The 15,917-nt window shown below is 38.3% G+C and overlaps 1 protein-coding gene across 3 annotated transcripts in view; it reads right to left on the reverse strand.

The window, feature by feature from the left end:
- The window catches only part of LOC131462675 (cell adhesion molecule 2-like), a 175,028-nt gene that overhangs the window by 40,641 nt on the left and 118,470 nt on the right, over nt 1–15,917 (reverse strand). For 2 of the 3 annotated variants that reach the window (XM_058634095.1, XM_058634096.1), the window contains exon 2: nt 14,575–14,601. The exons of the other annotated variant lie outside the window; for it this stretch is intronic. In XM_058634095.1, coding sequence (XP_058490078.1) covers nt 14,575–14,601 — 27 coding nt within the window. The remainder of the gene's footprint in view (nt 1–14,574; nt 14,602–15,917) is intronic. 3 annotated transcript variants of the gene reach the window in all.

Below are 15,917 nucleotides of genomic sequence, written 5' to 3' on the forward strand. Positions count from 1 at the left end.
GCTGGCACATATTTACAGTAGACAGCATGCAACCTGCCTGCCGCAACAGTGAATAGGTGAGGTGAGGATTGAACGACCCGAGATATCGAGATGAAAACCACCAGAACCCTCAAAAACATGAATACCATTAATGCTTTTTTCCAAGAATATCTTCAAGTGATATAATAAAAGAAAGAAAAAAATCAATATGTGATAAGTCATGTTAGAATTTCTCTCTCTCTACCTCCCACTCTTTCCAATATGGCCCCTACAGCTTCTTAGGGAGAAGGAGCTGATGCATGAGCTGAAACTTTTAACATTAAAATTTGAACTTGAATCAAAATTGGAATCAACTTTTTTTGTTTGTTTTGTTTTGTTTGCGGGTATATATGCTTTTCTCTTGTTTTTATAATTACCTTCACTAAGCCAGGAAAGCTTGACTAAAAATCTGTTTTTACAAGACGTTCCTGACCAAGACGTCCAGAAGCAAATTCCGAAACTTAAAATGAAATATAAATCTTAGAGCTGCAGGGCGTAACTTCTGGTGCCTTGTTTGTTGTTGCTGTTATTATTTTGCTTCTATCTGGTCTTATGCTGCCTGCCTCATCTGAAAATGACTGAGGGAGTGTTTGTGTGTATACAGCAGCAGTGCAGGGCCGGGTGGGGACAGAAAGCCTTTAGAAAACAAATAGAATTAACTTCTGATAACGTTTGTGTTGTTGCTTCTTTGTGCTTTCAGTCATTTGCGGCCGTCTCACTTTACTAGCGCAGTGTTGCTGTTGCCTCCATCTGTCTTGACATAAAATCAATCATTTCCTGTGTGCAGCACGGAAATGCACTACTTCTAAAAAGAAGTTTAAAAATGTTTAAGTTGAGCGGACAGGGTGTGAATCAGTTACAGCCAGATCATTTTAATCAAAACATTTCCAACACTGCTCATGGTCCCACCTCCTACAACCATAATTGGTCTCTTGGGTGTGATTTCTTCTTTCACAATAATATTTTTTATGACAGTCACACAGATCTCAGAGCTGCTCTTAAAAGAAAAAAAAAAAGTGAAAAAAAATGGCAATATCTCCCGGAGCTGGGAGAATACGCTGCACATTCGGGTGGGCCAGCAGAACACTGATCATCAGTCACAATGTCAGCACACACGAGATTAGTCAAGTTGTTTGCGGAGCTTCACACGGTGAATGCTGCTGACACACCGCTCTGCTGTGACATTAACTTTCATACAGAATCAGGTGACATGGATCAAATGTTCACCTGCACAGCTGAAATGAGGCAGATGAATGTCGGCAAGAAACACTCCACGACTCTGGACGCAGACGTCCGCCCTTCGCCTCCGCTCACATCTGAGCGATCTGGGACTGTTCTGTGCAACAGGTGCGGTGTGGAAATATGAATACAGATGTTCGGAATGGGCGGCTGCTGAGTGCGCATTAACGATAAATTACTTAATTTAATCTCAGCCAGCCTCTTCTCATCATGCTGTTGCTGGAGTGCAGCTCAGAAGAAAAAAAACAACCTTGTTGAGGTTTGGGCAATATTCGAAGCCAAGAATGCAATATTTAGGTTATTGATTTTGCAAGTCGTGCAGGTTGGATGGGCATCTAGAAAATGTGGTTAGGAGGAAAACTGTCTGTCTGTATTTTAAGGGAGGATTAAGAGACTTAGCAGCTGAGTGTAAATGGAGTGCTTCATCATTACTGATAAAGATGTGGAATTTTTTTTTTTGATAAGACGCACAGCACACCGGGAAACCAGGTCCGAACGCTGGATCATTAGAGAACCGTGTTGCACATGTAAATTCACTGACTCGTCTAATGACCACTGATCACGGGTGCGAAGGCGACCGATTCGAGGTACATGTCTGTTGAGGAGGAAAGAGGGGGTTTAGTAGAGGAAGAATGAGCCACACCACCCAAAAAGCCTTTTTCAGTTTCAGCTGACTGCACCAAATAATGGAAAGCAGTGCCTTGATGAATGGCTGGAGAGCAGTGAAGCACACACGGCTGCAGCATGAACTGTAAACTGCAGGCGGGATATAAAGAAAACAAATAACTCGGAAAATAGCTTAAGAAATAAACGATGCCTCCATTCATTACGGAATAATAACGATTATTAATTTTCATATGAAATGATTTCCAGGCAGCCTGTCAAACCACAAGTTCACCTCTGGGGTTCTTTGCAATTAGAGATGTTGGAGGTGCGGAGCTCCCTCAGCATGCTAATGAGCAGAGGCAACTCTATATAATACAGTGCATGATAAATTAACTACAAATCACATACTGTATGCATCCATACTGGAAACTAAGTTGAAAAGTACAAATGTGCATGTGTTTTTGCTTGTTTTTCTTTTAATTACTCTCAAGATATTTCATTACTTATCTATTATGATCAAGAAAGAATTGTTGGTGAAGTGAGATTAAAACATTGAAGGATCTGCATGTTTTGTGCAAATTGCGCACAGTTACTCTGCGTAAACAAAGACACAACATGTGGATTTACGTAAATCACTCTAATACATGTCCATCTGTTTTTAGGGAAATTAAAAGTTTACCTTGAATTTCAAACAGCAAATTATTTCCTTGGCTGTCTGTAAGTCACTGGCTTACAGACAGATAAGAATAAAAAAAACAGGTCCGTCCGCAAAGGTTTTATATAAGAAAATGCTGTTAATCTATATAAAAAAAAAAAGGGTAATGTTTCCAAAAGAAAATCAAAATTTTGTTGAACGATTCCCCACATGGTGTTCGAACAGACAATATTCTCCCGAGATCACAACAATTAATCACTGCAATTACTGTGACTTGACACATTTGTAATTAAATGTCGTATACTCTCGTAAACTGTGTGGCCTGTTTGCCAAGCAAGAACGGGGAAGTTGAACATCTACAGTGTACAAATTTTTAGTTTAAATAAAACCTAAGTGAATGCAGCCCTTGAATGCAGTGGAGAGAACGAGAAATGACATTAGGAAAAAAAAAAGATGTATGCTCTTAGTCCAACTTAAGGCCTGATCATACTCTGCAAGAGCAGAGAAATGTAGTGCTGCTCAGGACATTTCATACTCCACGAGAAACTCAAGTGCAGAACTCCTGGGAAGTCCTCCCTCATAGGGAATGACAACATTTCACCATTAAACATGCCCAATCACATAATTGTTGTCATATACCACACAAGAAAAAAAATTCCGGCCCAGACGATGTGTCAAGAACAAGCTGCAAGGACTCCCAAACGAGGGCTGCAAGAAAATAACGACGCCATTCTTTTCTCACAGCCCTGGGAGAGAGAACACATTTCTCCTTTTCTGTACAGGCCTTTAAACTCAACTTTTAACATACAGTACATTCAGTTGGACTCCAGCAGATCGGGACTGAGCTCTGGAATAATAGCACAAGTCGGTATGTTACTACCAATTGTTTTGCCATTCGGTATTACCGGTAAACCTGTATTTGTTTTATTTTATAAAAATAAAGTAAATTGTTTTGATGGGAAGTCGCCTGTTTCAACAAAACGTAGCCGCACTTTCCACATGTGTATGACAAAAGCAAGAAAAAATGTGGCCAAATTCACGCTGTTACGTTTTTTTTGGATGATGGCTCTCCTAATGAGGCAGTCTATGCTCTTTTATGTTAAATAATCTAATATTTTTAAGTTCATGGACGGTACAGAGACAGGGACAAAGACATTAATCCCACTGAACGGCATAGTCCGTATACCGACTGTGAGAATAAAGACGTACATTTCGGTCTTTATACCGTGTTCCATTGTCAGGTTCACTGCTGTTGCTTTGACACATGCAGTAATAAACTGTCATCTCTCCAGTCACTCACTTTCCCCTACAAGAGCTGATAGACATTTGATCATATTTGACACACACAGAGGTAAATCTTCACACAGGTTACAACACCATCGGTATAAATATCTCTGGCACTAATGGTTGTGTCACACGGTTTTATAAACGTACACTTTCTCACTAAACCAAAGACCTTTTAAACTCATTGTGTTTTAATAAAAGTCACTTCAGTTGCTCGGCTTAATGCCGGAATCCTGCCGCTTGCCCTTAAAGCTGGCGGATTTAAAAATGTTCAGGAGACATAAAGGTTGTGTGAAGTGGGTGAAACTGAGAAAGAGTCTCACTTTCCTTCTCTATTGCCCTCATTATGATGAATTAAGAATACCAATACTGAATGTAATGTTCTAGCGCACTGACAAAATGTGCGTCTAAAGCCTTGTAATAATTGACATGGACAGTTTGTTTGTTTGTATTTGTTAATTAGTAATATTTGTAATTGGAAAATGTAAAGACAAATTCATTTTAAAGCAGCTTTACTGTACAATACATACTTTTAAAATGATTTCACATGAGATTAAAGGTGGAATATCAGATATCAGAACCCTGATTCTTCTACAGTCTTGTTTAAAGATTCCTGTTCCTTGTAATCTGAAAAATCCCAAATTGTGAGTATATACTTCTTTGGGTGAAAGTTTGGGGTCGAGGGAAAGTTTTTTAGGTGGAAAGGTTTTTCAAAATTCCAGGTAAATGAGAAAAGGGGCTATTGTTGTTTTCATGTCTTCAATATAATTCTGGCACCAATTGCAATTCCTGTTGCAACCACAGACTGTATGTAAAAATATTTGCCCTCCTTTATGTGAGCAAATGTGATGTTAAAAGTAAATATTCAAACTACATGTCAAATAGACTGTATATTTAAGTGTTGTTCCTGATATGTTAGCTTTTTTTTTGTATGATGAGAGAAACTATAGAATGCTTTGTCCTTCATGAGTCATTTGGCAGCTATTTTGTCCACTTTTTTTCCTTTATTTTGCTCACCCCGCTAAGCCGGTGTCCTTCTCTTCTATTTGAAAAACCTCTTCTGCAGTTCAACTCAAATTTCCAGCGTCTTTAAATGTTGGAGGACTTTCCAAATTTTCTGTCCAGTCATTTTTATTCTAATCAGGGAAACCTGCCAGGTTCACACATGCTTTCTTCTTGCCTTCTTCTAACCCCGCTCTTGAAAACAAGCAGACATGTACTTTATTACAATCCAGCATTTTGACCAGGATTGTGTGAGAGGAAAACAACTTTTTTTTTATTTCCTCAGGTGTCAAGATTTTGTTGATAACCGTTATGACTTGTCAAGGACTTGCCCACAGAAATGTCTGTGACCTTTTGACCCTTCATGAGTCAAGAGTGCAGCTTCGCTACCACAGGCGGGGCTCTAGGCATTCGCTAAGTCGAAGCTCAAGATGACATATAACTGGATTTCACTGCCAGGACACATGGACTGTCAAGTGTCCTGGCCGACCAGCTCACACCACTAACACAGTATCATCCTTCAAAATCGCCCCTGAAATCCCCTCCAAGCAAAAAGCCTTTTTCAAATTTAAGTTCAAATTGCTTTTTTTGATAGGAACCTTTTTATGGTTCCTAGCCCGTCTGTCAGCAGCGATGGTAACAGCAACTGATTATCAGCTAATATAAAATAATAGGTATAGATTATGGGAAATTAAAGCTAAAGCTCAACTGCATAATAACAGATATTGTATGTTAAGGAAGTGTTTGGATTTTTATATATATATATATATATATATATATATATATACATAGGCAATGTGGGAGAAAGGTGCTGAGTTTATCCTGAATAAATCAGTTTTCAAAAAGCTGATGTGAAAATTAGCAACTTTCTTTGCCGAATTTCTCAAACTCTAAAGCATAATCTGATGAACCATTTCAGACTTTGCTGCTTTTATTGGTATTTTTATTGCATTACTGTTTGTAAATTGTTCTGCGTCTATTTTTTTTATGATTTATTTTCATATATATATATAAAAAAAGCCAATTAATGGACAGGCATTTCAAAATAGCTCAAGCACAAACACTGCAATGTGTGCTATTAGCTCATATTATACTCAAAAATTGTGCCTATACAAATAACCTTTTTTCTTTACGCAGCCTGATGAACATATTTTAACAGCAGAATAAAAAGTTTTTTATCCGTGTAACAGCCGTGTTTCTGTGTTAAGAAAACACCTGGACACTTAACAAGTGCTGCTGCCCTTGTTTACAACACATTCCTTGTAATATCACTTATACATTTATAGTGCAGAGTGGTGATGGTGGCCCAGTTTCAGTGTTGCCTTGTATGCACTGCAAACACAGTTATGAGTAAATATAGCAATATTGTTTTCCCATATGGATTTATGCCTTCACTGCATGTGTTTTAGTGTCTGAAATACATAAAGCCAGTGCTTCCAGGGATTGTGTTGCTGTCATACAAAACCAGGTTAACAACCTGTATATATCAAAGCACACAGTACATATAGACTTGATGAGTGTATTCTGCTCTACAACGCCACACAGTTACTCACTCATATAAACAAATTGAAACCCACTGAGCCCTTCACTCTAAATAAGCCTATAAATTAGCATAATTAACCGAGTATTGTCTCATTTTGTGTCGCGACTTGTGCTAGATTAAAGAATAACTGTCACAATTGAATAAACTTCAATCTTAAATATGACTTTTTTTTTTGCTGCTGCTTTTGATTAATATCAATAATAATTTGCTATTTGTGCAGTTTCCTCTGGGGACCTGCTTTTTTCAGGAGGTAACAAATATGCAAATGCATACATTGAAGGGAACAATGACAAATTGATTCAGTCACAGATTAAAAGTGAACACTCTTTCAAATTCAAATTGGAAGCAGCTGCTCAGAAAGACCTGTAATCAGGACCTGTGTCCATCTCAGCGAATGGCCGCCTGTCACAGGATCCTCCACAGTCATATTAATATTAGTAGTATAGCATTTAGTCATCCTGCCAAAGGTAGTACCCTCTTCCCTTAAAGAGAGTGGATTAATGCAGACATGTTAACCCTTTAACAGCTAAGCCTCAAATATCCGTCTGGACTTTTTTGCTTATTTTAAGCATACAAAGTGTGCCTTTGTCCATTTTTTCCAGAAAAAACTTGCAATATCTGGCAGTTATTTACAATTTGCTGCACGTTAAAATAGTGGATTAACAATTTAAAATGAAGAAAAACAAAATGTTTTATTTAGAAAAACACTGTACTTGTACACAAACACTAGATTTTGTGTGTTCAATGTCCAAAAAACGGAAATTATGTACAGGCTGTGTTATGTTCTCCGCTTTCAGAAACAGCCACAGCCACAAACCACCGCGTACTTGCGATAATGCAACGTGCGCTTGCGCAAACGTGTCGTCTGCGATGCGCTCGGCGTTAAAAGGTTAATCCTTGTGTTCACTATTCACCCAATAACATGTTTATGACCCTAAATCTTCAGATTCTCCATATTTTTGTGTAACTCGGCATCGTAATGACTGTTTAAACAGCAGCTCCTGCTAATAATGGCAGCTCTGCCTCTGATGTACGGTATGTGTGAAGATAAGAAACACACAAGCAAGACTGTGAATTTCTCTGCACATTAATATTCCATACTGTACTCAACTGGAGTGCAGCAGCACTCTTTGAAGCACATCATGTAAACAGCGTGTTCCAGTCTGTGGAGTACAAATAAAAGCACTGATGGAAAATCTTGGTAAGTAGTTGCCAGTTTTAGCCTGAATGCTAGCACATGAGAAAGTGACCCTTGTGCAGTTAAGATGCACGGAAGCTTTGTTAGCGACTGGTGACATTTTCTTTTTTAATGACATGATAGCACGGGGTTTTTAGGATTTAAAGGAAGGGAAGGAGCTAAGTGGGAAAACTGTGGATGTCTCTCTACTTGTTTTTATTTCTCCTTTGGGTTTATATTTATTTTGACATGTGGTGTTCAGATCTTTTTTTATTTGTTTTTGTGATTTTGCCAGCATGTTTTCTTGTTTCTATTCAGTTTTGTCTTTCAAAGCACCTTGAAAAGTTGTGTTCCTGTAAGTGCCAGATGAATTAAATTAAATTATTATATGGTGATATTATGGTAATACCATGTTGTTATTACATAGCTTGGTCATAACAATGGGACATGTTCCATGTGACATCATAACACTGATAACAGCCTGTACACAGCTAATACATGGCTGTTACTTTGGAAATAACATGTTATTAATGTAATAGTATCTCCTTATTACCACACAATTATGATTTTCATTGTCAAGCAGGAAAATGCATTACAAAATAAAATGGTGTTACCATAATGTTGCTGTTATTGTATTGTGATGTAAACTGCTACCAATTATATAAATTGATTTTTCATTCGGATGATTTAGTCAGGCAGAGAGGAGGAGCTACTGATGTCACATGTGGGGGGTGTGGCTTTGAAACTTTTGAAATGCCACTTTGTGGGACTGTCAGGCAAAGACATTTTGGAGCCAGATTTTCAAATCCGACTTGATTTTTAAACCGTGGGCGACCACAGACACAACGGAATTTGTAACTGATTTTGAAGGTTTTAATCCCGAGAAAGCACAGATTAGACGACCCAGTGTGTGCGACTCGGTAGTTGTGCTCACGCCCCAATATTAAATATTTTAACTGAACTTTAGTGGCTAGAGAGAGAAAGATATTTTGAAAATTGACTGTTGGGGAGTTCAAAGTGAAAATCACCAAGGACAAATAAGGTCCGAATGACAGAATGATAATCAGAATGCATTTTATCATTCATACACCATTCAAAATATTGCCAATTGTTACATTTATTTGGATTATTATGGACAACTTACATACATACTGTTGTTTAACAGCATCTTAAACATAGATTCTCTCCTACAGATAGTCTTCACCTATACACGCTATATGCTTTCATATTCATTAACAGCATAACAAGGCCAGGACAAAGTAAAGAGCCTTAATGGCTGTTTCGTTTGTTCCTACTGAATAAAGGAGCGTCATTTCTACCCATATGTGCCAGTCGACTGTTTTACTCAGGCACTTACAATAAAAAGCTGTTGTGATGTATGTGTTAATCACAGCTGTGATTTAAGGTGTTGGTGGGCTGTAAACAATTTTCAGGATTTACATTGGCTCACAGCATACGCTTGTGAATGACTGGGATATAGAGAGAGAGCAGTGATCCTATACATTATGCATTCCGGCACATTTAAAAGGTAGGAAAAGAGGTGAGGAAAAAACATGATAAACCTGACATTATTTTATTAATGTCTAAATATAATATATCTGCTCCCTGATTCATTACCTGCCTTCAACTGTAAGTGCTGATAAAGGAAATGATTGGAAAGTGAACGGTACGAGAGCAGATAAGACGGACTGCTTTTATCAACCGGTCCCTGGAGTAACCCCTTCATATCTGATTATTTTCACCTACACTGACCTTTACTGAACAGACGTAATGGGGCAAAAAAAACATATTTCACGTAATTTATTTCTTTAATGACTTAAAGGTTAAACCTGTCACCGGAAACAATCACTTACAGTGACAGTGTAATTTAAGCCGCAGTGGTTCAGAATAGCTTCTCGTGTTTGTGGCAAACCTGCTGATTTGAGGCACTCGATGCTCTGTGCCATTTTAAAAGCCATCAGCCTGGTTGATTGGGGGGAGATTTAAGCAACTATTTAAGGGCAGCAAGTAATTAGCACTAAATCTAGATCTGATCCATTAACTGAAGCTAATCTGTAAATTACCTGTCCAAAGTGATGCATGTTTTCGAAGAGGTGTACGCAGACTTTAGTTCGAACAAAGTTAGCTTCGGATAATGTCGCCATTTAAAATCAGCAGGGGATATTTAAGTTATTTTTTTGTACAGGCTTTCACTCATTCAGTCATAGAAAATCCATATGTAATTAGGGAGGAAGTAAAGGGTGTTATTATTTTTGCACCAGATTAGTAGTGTAAACTCTTTCACACACCATTTGCATTCAGCAAAGGGGAAATGTAAAGAGGATAGACAATACTGAATGAAGAAATGACTGAAAGGTCATCCATAACAAAAAAAAAGAAAATACTTTCAATTTCAATCTGATTCCTGTTGCTATATCTCGCTTGCTGTTTTACCCACAGATGCAAATGGCTCCTGGATGTTTTCTGCAAAAATCCAACATGAATCATTCACACATCAAATGTGTTTTGGTGGAATGTCATTCAGACACATTTTGACTGTATCCGTCCTTCATCTGCACTAGGATTTATAGCGGCGCTTTAATCGGCTGTAAACAAAAGGAGTTTACAACGGATGACACGTGCCGCGGTGCACATGTTGCAATAACCCACCGCCACACAGCGAGCGGCGTATCAGCTCTGCATTGTGTTTGTGCTCGGGCGCTGATAGTGTGATCTTAAAATGTTGCAGTCAGTTGATTGAGCTGTTACAGAGGTCGATGAAGCCTGGTACAAAAGGAAATAACCAAGACAGAGTGAGCTGTCAGTCAACTTTATCCTCCATCAAAAAGGACATTTGGTGCCTGTTACTCAGTAGCACCTGAGCATTGGTGAAACTCACTTGACTCTGAGGTCGTACTGAGTGATTTTCCTGTGATTTTCCACAGTTGGGGAAGGAGGTGGAGAAGCAAGGGGAAGGTAGGGGGTGGACAATCCAAAGAACTAGCAATAAATGTCCCTGCAGGGGGAAACTCTTAGCAGTGTTTTTTTTTTTTTTCGTTTTTTTGCTGTGCGGGGGGAAAAAAAGAGGAAAGTAAGTGCTGATGGCAATATATCAGCTGCAGAAAGTGGGTCAGAAATATTGTACAGTCTCCAGGTAAAATTGGAATTATGTTCAAGTCTACAAGACTGTACTGTATGTGTGATGTGCTACAAATGAACTGGGATTATGTCAAATCCCAGGGCCTGTAAGCAGTCTGCAACATTTAAAGGGCATTGCACTAGACAGGTTTTTCTTTGTGTCATTTCTTTTGCGTGTTAATGTATTTTTAAAACCTGTATCCTGTCAATGAAAGCTTTGATATCAGCGGTAGAAGTTTGCTGCAGCTCTTATATTTTCAGAACAAGGTTGACACAGCCACCATATTAGAATTGTTAATGAAACACTGGTTCAGACAGAGGGAAAAAAAGCCAAAAAAGGTGGCTAAACAGGTGCTGTGGGCTTTTATGTAGGGTGGCCATACATCCATATTTAGGTCGTACTGTCCAGAATTTAAATACCCTGTCTCAGTTGTCCTCCTTTTTGGAGTTGCACATAACTTCCAATGCCCTAATATCTATGGTCTAACAAATAATTTACACTTAGTCACACGCGACAAATATTGCTGTTTTTTTTTTACATACCATCGCTATCAATTGACTGGGCATACACTTGTTTTATTTTTTCATTCATGACAGCCTTCATCTCTGTTAGCAACACTCAAGCTAACTCACTGTGTTCAGTACATCCTGAAGCAGTTTAGAGTTTAAGCTCCTGAACCACGAACACTGTCCTCTATTATTCATTATTGACTGTACCCATGTATTTCTTTTCTCCTTCTTTCTTCTCTCCTTATTTTACATTTTTGTAAATTGTTATGAGGAGTAATTGTGTGTTGAAGTCGACCTCCAAATGTTGTGCTATTTTATTTTAAAATGTCACCACCAATATGCAAAGGCCTTAAGACAAACAAACAAAAAAAAAGATTTTACAATTTAGTTAGTGACAATGAGAAAATAAAGACAAAAAGCACTCCTGAGAATGATCAACTGAAATCTATAGAGGAGTGATTAACACTTTAATTACACAAAATTAATTGGAACGCAGTTGATTGTGAATTATGTGGTGCATTTTCTCAGTAAACTTGAGAATGGATTTCCATTAAAAAGTTAAGGCACCGTGAGGTGGGAACAAATGAGAAGTTATAATCTAATGCTCTTAAAACACACTAACGCTGTTCTGTGATTCTGTGTAACCCCAAAACTGCAACAACAATTGGATTTAATGTCACAGCAGGCTGGTGATAAATCTTGATCACTCCTGTCCTGTAGAAATTATACTGCTGCAAAATTTATGTGCAACAGCAAACCTCTTTTGGAGGCGAACATATTACTTTCATTCATTCATTCATTCATTCAGTCATTCAGCCAACATTACTAATTTACAACAAAACACATTTCCTCTAGCAGTTAAATTTTAAAGAGACATTGTTCATATTCATCTTAAAAATGAAACATGGTCAGTATGTTTTTGCTCATTTTTTAGATTTTTAAAACTTAACCCTCAACAACCCTATGAACAGACAACACATTTGTATTAAGTGCTGTTCATGTTCAAACCTGCCTGAATAAGCTTTTAAAAACACAACTGTAACAAGAAATAACAAGTTATTTCAGCTTCTTTTTCCCCGTTTGCTGTGGTTGCTGTATTTTTACTGAACATTCACTGTTTGCCTTCATGCCTTGCCTCTTTCAGCTGAAAAGTTAATTTGCGATAGCCACAAAATGCTTTGTTATGAAGCAATTTTCCCTCAATTTACTGACTTTATAGATGTAAACAATGTAATAAGAGATTCTCAGTATATTCAGTGGAGTCCTCGGAGGGGCAAATAAATCTCTTTGTATGGTCTCCGTTAAATGAATCCAGAGGCATGTTTTCCATTATAATGACCACTGCCAAGAAGATTTTATTCATAAATAGATTATTTTAATCCTGTTTCCTAGGCCTCAGTTTTTATTTTTTTTATTCTACACCTTACTTAGTAATAGGAAAACTGACAAAGTCCATTAATCAATATCCAAGACTGATACATGTGGTTATTATAGTCATTATCCTTATCATTATTAATAAAGGTTATTAACTGTAATTAGTCGAGAAAGTGCAGCTGAAAAAGAGGCTTCCTAATGTTAAACAAGAATCCAGAGGTACAGCTGCTGAATGTGTATCTTCTGTTAATTAAAAACTATCCCCCTAATTACTTTTGTAATTAGAAAACACTGCATTTTTAAAAAGGAGGGGGGGGGGGGGGGGGGGACTAAGCTTTTACACACGAACATTAATCAGTGGTTTTGGTTCAAGTCCAAAAAAGTGAACAACACAACAAAAGATGAAAAACACTGGCCGAGTATAACTATTAATAAGGCATATAGTGAAGAAGCAAGATTTAATTTCACCGTGCAGCACAGGAGCAGCATAAGGCTGCTCAAATTTCAAATTGGTCAAAAAAAACAAGGATGATAGTCCCAAACAGGATGATAGTCCCAAACAGGATGATAGTCCCAAACAGGATGATAGTCCCAACAGTGACATCAAGACATCAAGTGTCATCCACTATCAAAATGACCTCCCGTTTTGAAGCCTTGATGTTTGTGAACTGACTGGCCACATGTCCGACTTTGCCACTGGAAATTCAAGCAGTCAACTACTCTGGTACCCACTCATATTTACCATCATCTATTTTCCTCTAAAGTGACATATCATTTACACAAAGAAGAGCTGAAACTATAGCAATTGAGACCATTAACTCCTCAGGATAATGTTTACTGTTATTACTTTGGTCAGGAACATTCTTGTCATGAGAGTGGCATTAGACTTGATGGCTTCATTCTGTAGGTAATCCCTGGATTGGCCAAGCTTAATGCTATGCCTGCTTAATTTAGCTTGATTTAGAAAGGTGTAGGCTGGAGGTACGTGGTGACAAAGCGTTGGCAGTGTGAGGCAGCATTGATGTAGCAAGAAATGGGTGAAGGAGTCGTGTTATGGCTGTGACTGGAGCACGGCTAATGGACTAGGGTCAGCTATCAGCTGATTGCAGCTGGTGCTTATGACCACCGTGTCCAGCAATGCAAGGTGCCATAAATCAAGTGAGATTTAGGCTAATTTCCCCACAGACATCCACTGAAAAGTGGAGTTGTCCCCTCACATACTTCAGGTCTTCAAACCGGATGAAATGGCAATTTTTTTTATACAGTCTATTGTATTGTGTTTGATGCTGGAGCAGTGTTGCAAGCAATAAAAGAAAACGTATACCAATATAAAAGGAAGATTTTTCAATGATTAAATATGTTTGGGTTTTTTTTCATCTCAGAGGAAGAAGTCATTTGTGGGAGCGCAGACAGACAAATAAATACACTCTGTGGGCTGAATTTCTCAGCTCAGTGCCTAACAAATCAGAAAATGACAATTTATTTAGTAATAAATAAGAATCAGTGGCAATGGAGTGAATATCTCTACCACAAAAAAAAAGTCAGGACAAAGCATTAGCGACTGAAGGTTGGCAGGAATATAAAGAGCACGAGGAGCGAGCTTGTGAGCAGAAGGTCTCCGGTTTTAATACGAAAGCAGGTCTGGGAAAATCGAGGGAAAGCAAATAGGGAGCGCTCACCGCTTCTCTCCTCGCACACCACTGAGGTGTCCTTGAACCAGGAGCAACCTCCCCCTCCAGCTGCTCCAGTGGAGCTGCAGAGTGGTCAAATAGAGGCAAAGGCATGACTGGGTGAAGCGGGCAGCTCCCTGGTGTGAACGTGTGCATCTATACATACGTGAGGCAGGTTGAGAGAGAGAGCAAGCGTGTTCCGGAAAACCTCTCCTTGAGAAGTGAAGATTAAATAAATGACCAGCATACTGTGCAACAAGCGACGTATGTTAATGTTTCCTGGGCTCTTGGGGGAGATAAAAGGCCGATCCGAACGTTGTTTATTGGGAAATGTGTGCAACATAAATCATGCAGCAAGAAAATGGAGGCAATAACTCACCTTTCCCTTTGCTTTTTGTCCCAGCCACTGAAAGCATGGAGGAGCAAAAGTGAGAAAACCGGTGGTTAGATAAACAGTGCGAGTAGCATTAACGATAATGGTGAGTGTTTGCTGTATCCATGGCGACAGCAATTATAAAAATGAAATGTGATATATGAGAAGTATGCATAAGGTATCAATAATGCTGTCACGACATGAGAGATAATAGACTCAATACACCTCATTAAAGGAGACGGAAACATACAACAAGCGTCATGTTATTCGTACAACAGTCAACATCTATACGTGAAAATAGTACGGCCGTCCACACACAGCTTAGTGATCATGCTCACCACTAAACAGCACAGGCAACAACAGCTCTGCAAGTTAGTGTACGACTTAAATGGAAAATCAGAGTATACAGTATATATATACATATATATACATATATAATGTATACTATTTTACTTTGGACCCTTAAACTAAATCAAGTTTCCATTGTACTGACAATAACATAACACTAACATTTGAACATAAGTGGTACTACTGAAAATTAATGGTTTATTATTATTATTATTATTTATTTATTTTCCAAGGGATAGTGTTTAATGATTTAGAAATGACTGTTACCACATTAGTCGGATTATATGGGGCTAGAACTGTATCCATAGCGACCTGTTTCCCTGTCTTCTGACCGTCTGAGCCTCTTGGTTAACGTCAGCTGTAACAAAGCTGTAACTTTTCATTCTCAGTTTTGTTCACTGTACATTCTAAACATAAGCCTATATGCACTCTGCTATACAGGAATAACAGACCATAAATACATGTATAATCCTTAACAGCATTTCCTTTCCATTTCCATTTCAGGACTCATTGACTTCAGTGTCAACACAATTGAACATAGTGGAGAAAACCTGTCCGTCTACTTTCGTCTACATTAAAAAGTGAAGTATAGCTACTGTCAGATATAAGACAACAAGGAAACAGCCTTTCTGTTGTCATCTGGAGCTTGTACGATTACCCAGTCACGGCTAATTATGTTGAATTTGGTTCATTACACCACCAAGTTTAGATTTGTATTTATACTGTAAGCGAAAGGATCACGGGATATAGCAACTAATCAACACAATTAATTGCTGTAAAACTGCAATTCACAACACTTACAAGATATTTGCTCCATCGGGACTAATCTGTCTGCCGGTGAGCTGAGAGGAAGTCATATCAACAAGTTAAACTTTCACCTGTGGCGAAAATAACACGCTACTCAGACTGACAAAGCAGATTGGTAAACAATTTCCTTTCATCATCGCTCGAGAGAGAGTGAGAGAGACGCTTTTGTTTGTCTCCGGTGGTTACACAAGGGA

Source organism: Solea solea, chromosome 7, assembly GCF_958295425.1.
Source record: "Solea solea chromosome 7, fSolSol10.1, whole genome shotgun sequence".
Classification (NCBI taxonomy): domain Eukaryota; kingdom Metazoa; phylum Chordata; class Actinopteri; order Pleuronectiformes; family Soleidae; genus Solea; species Solea solea.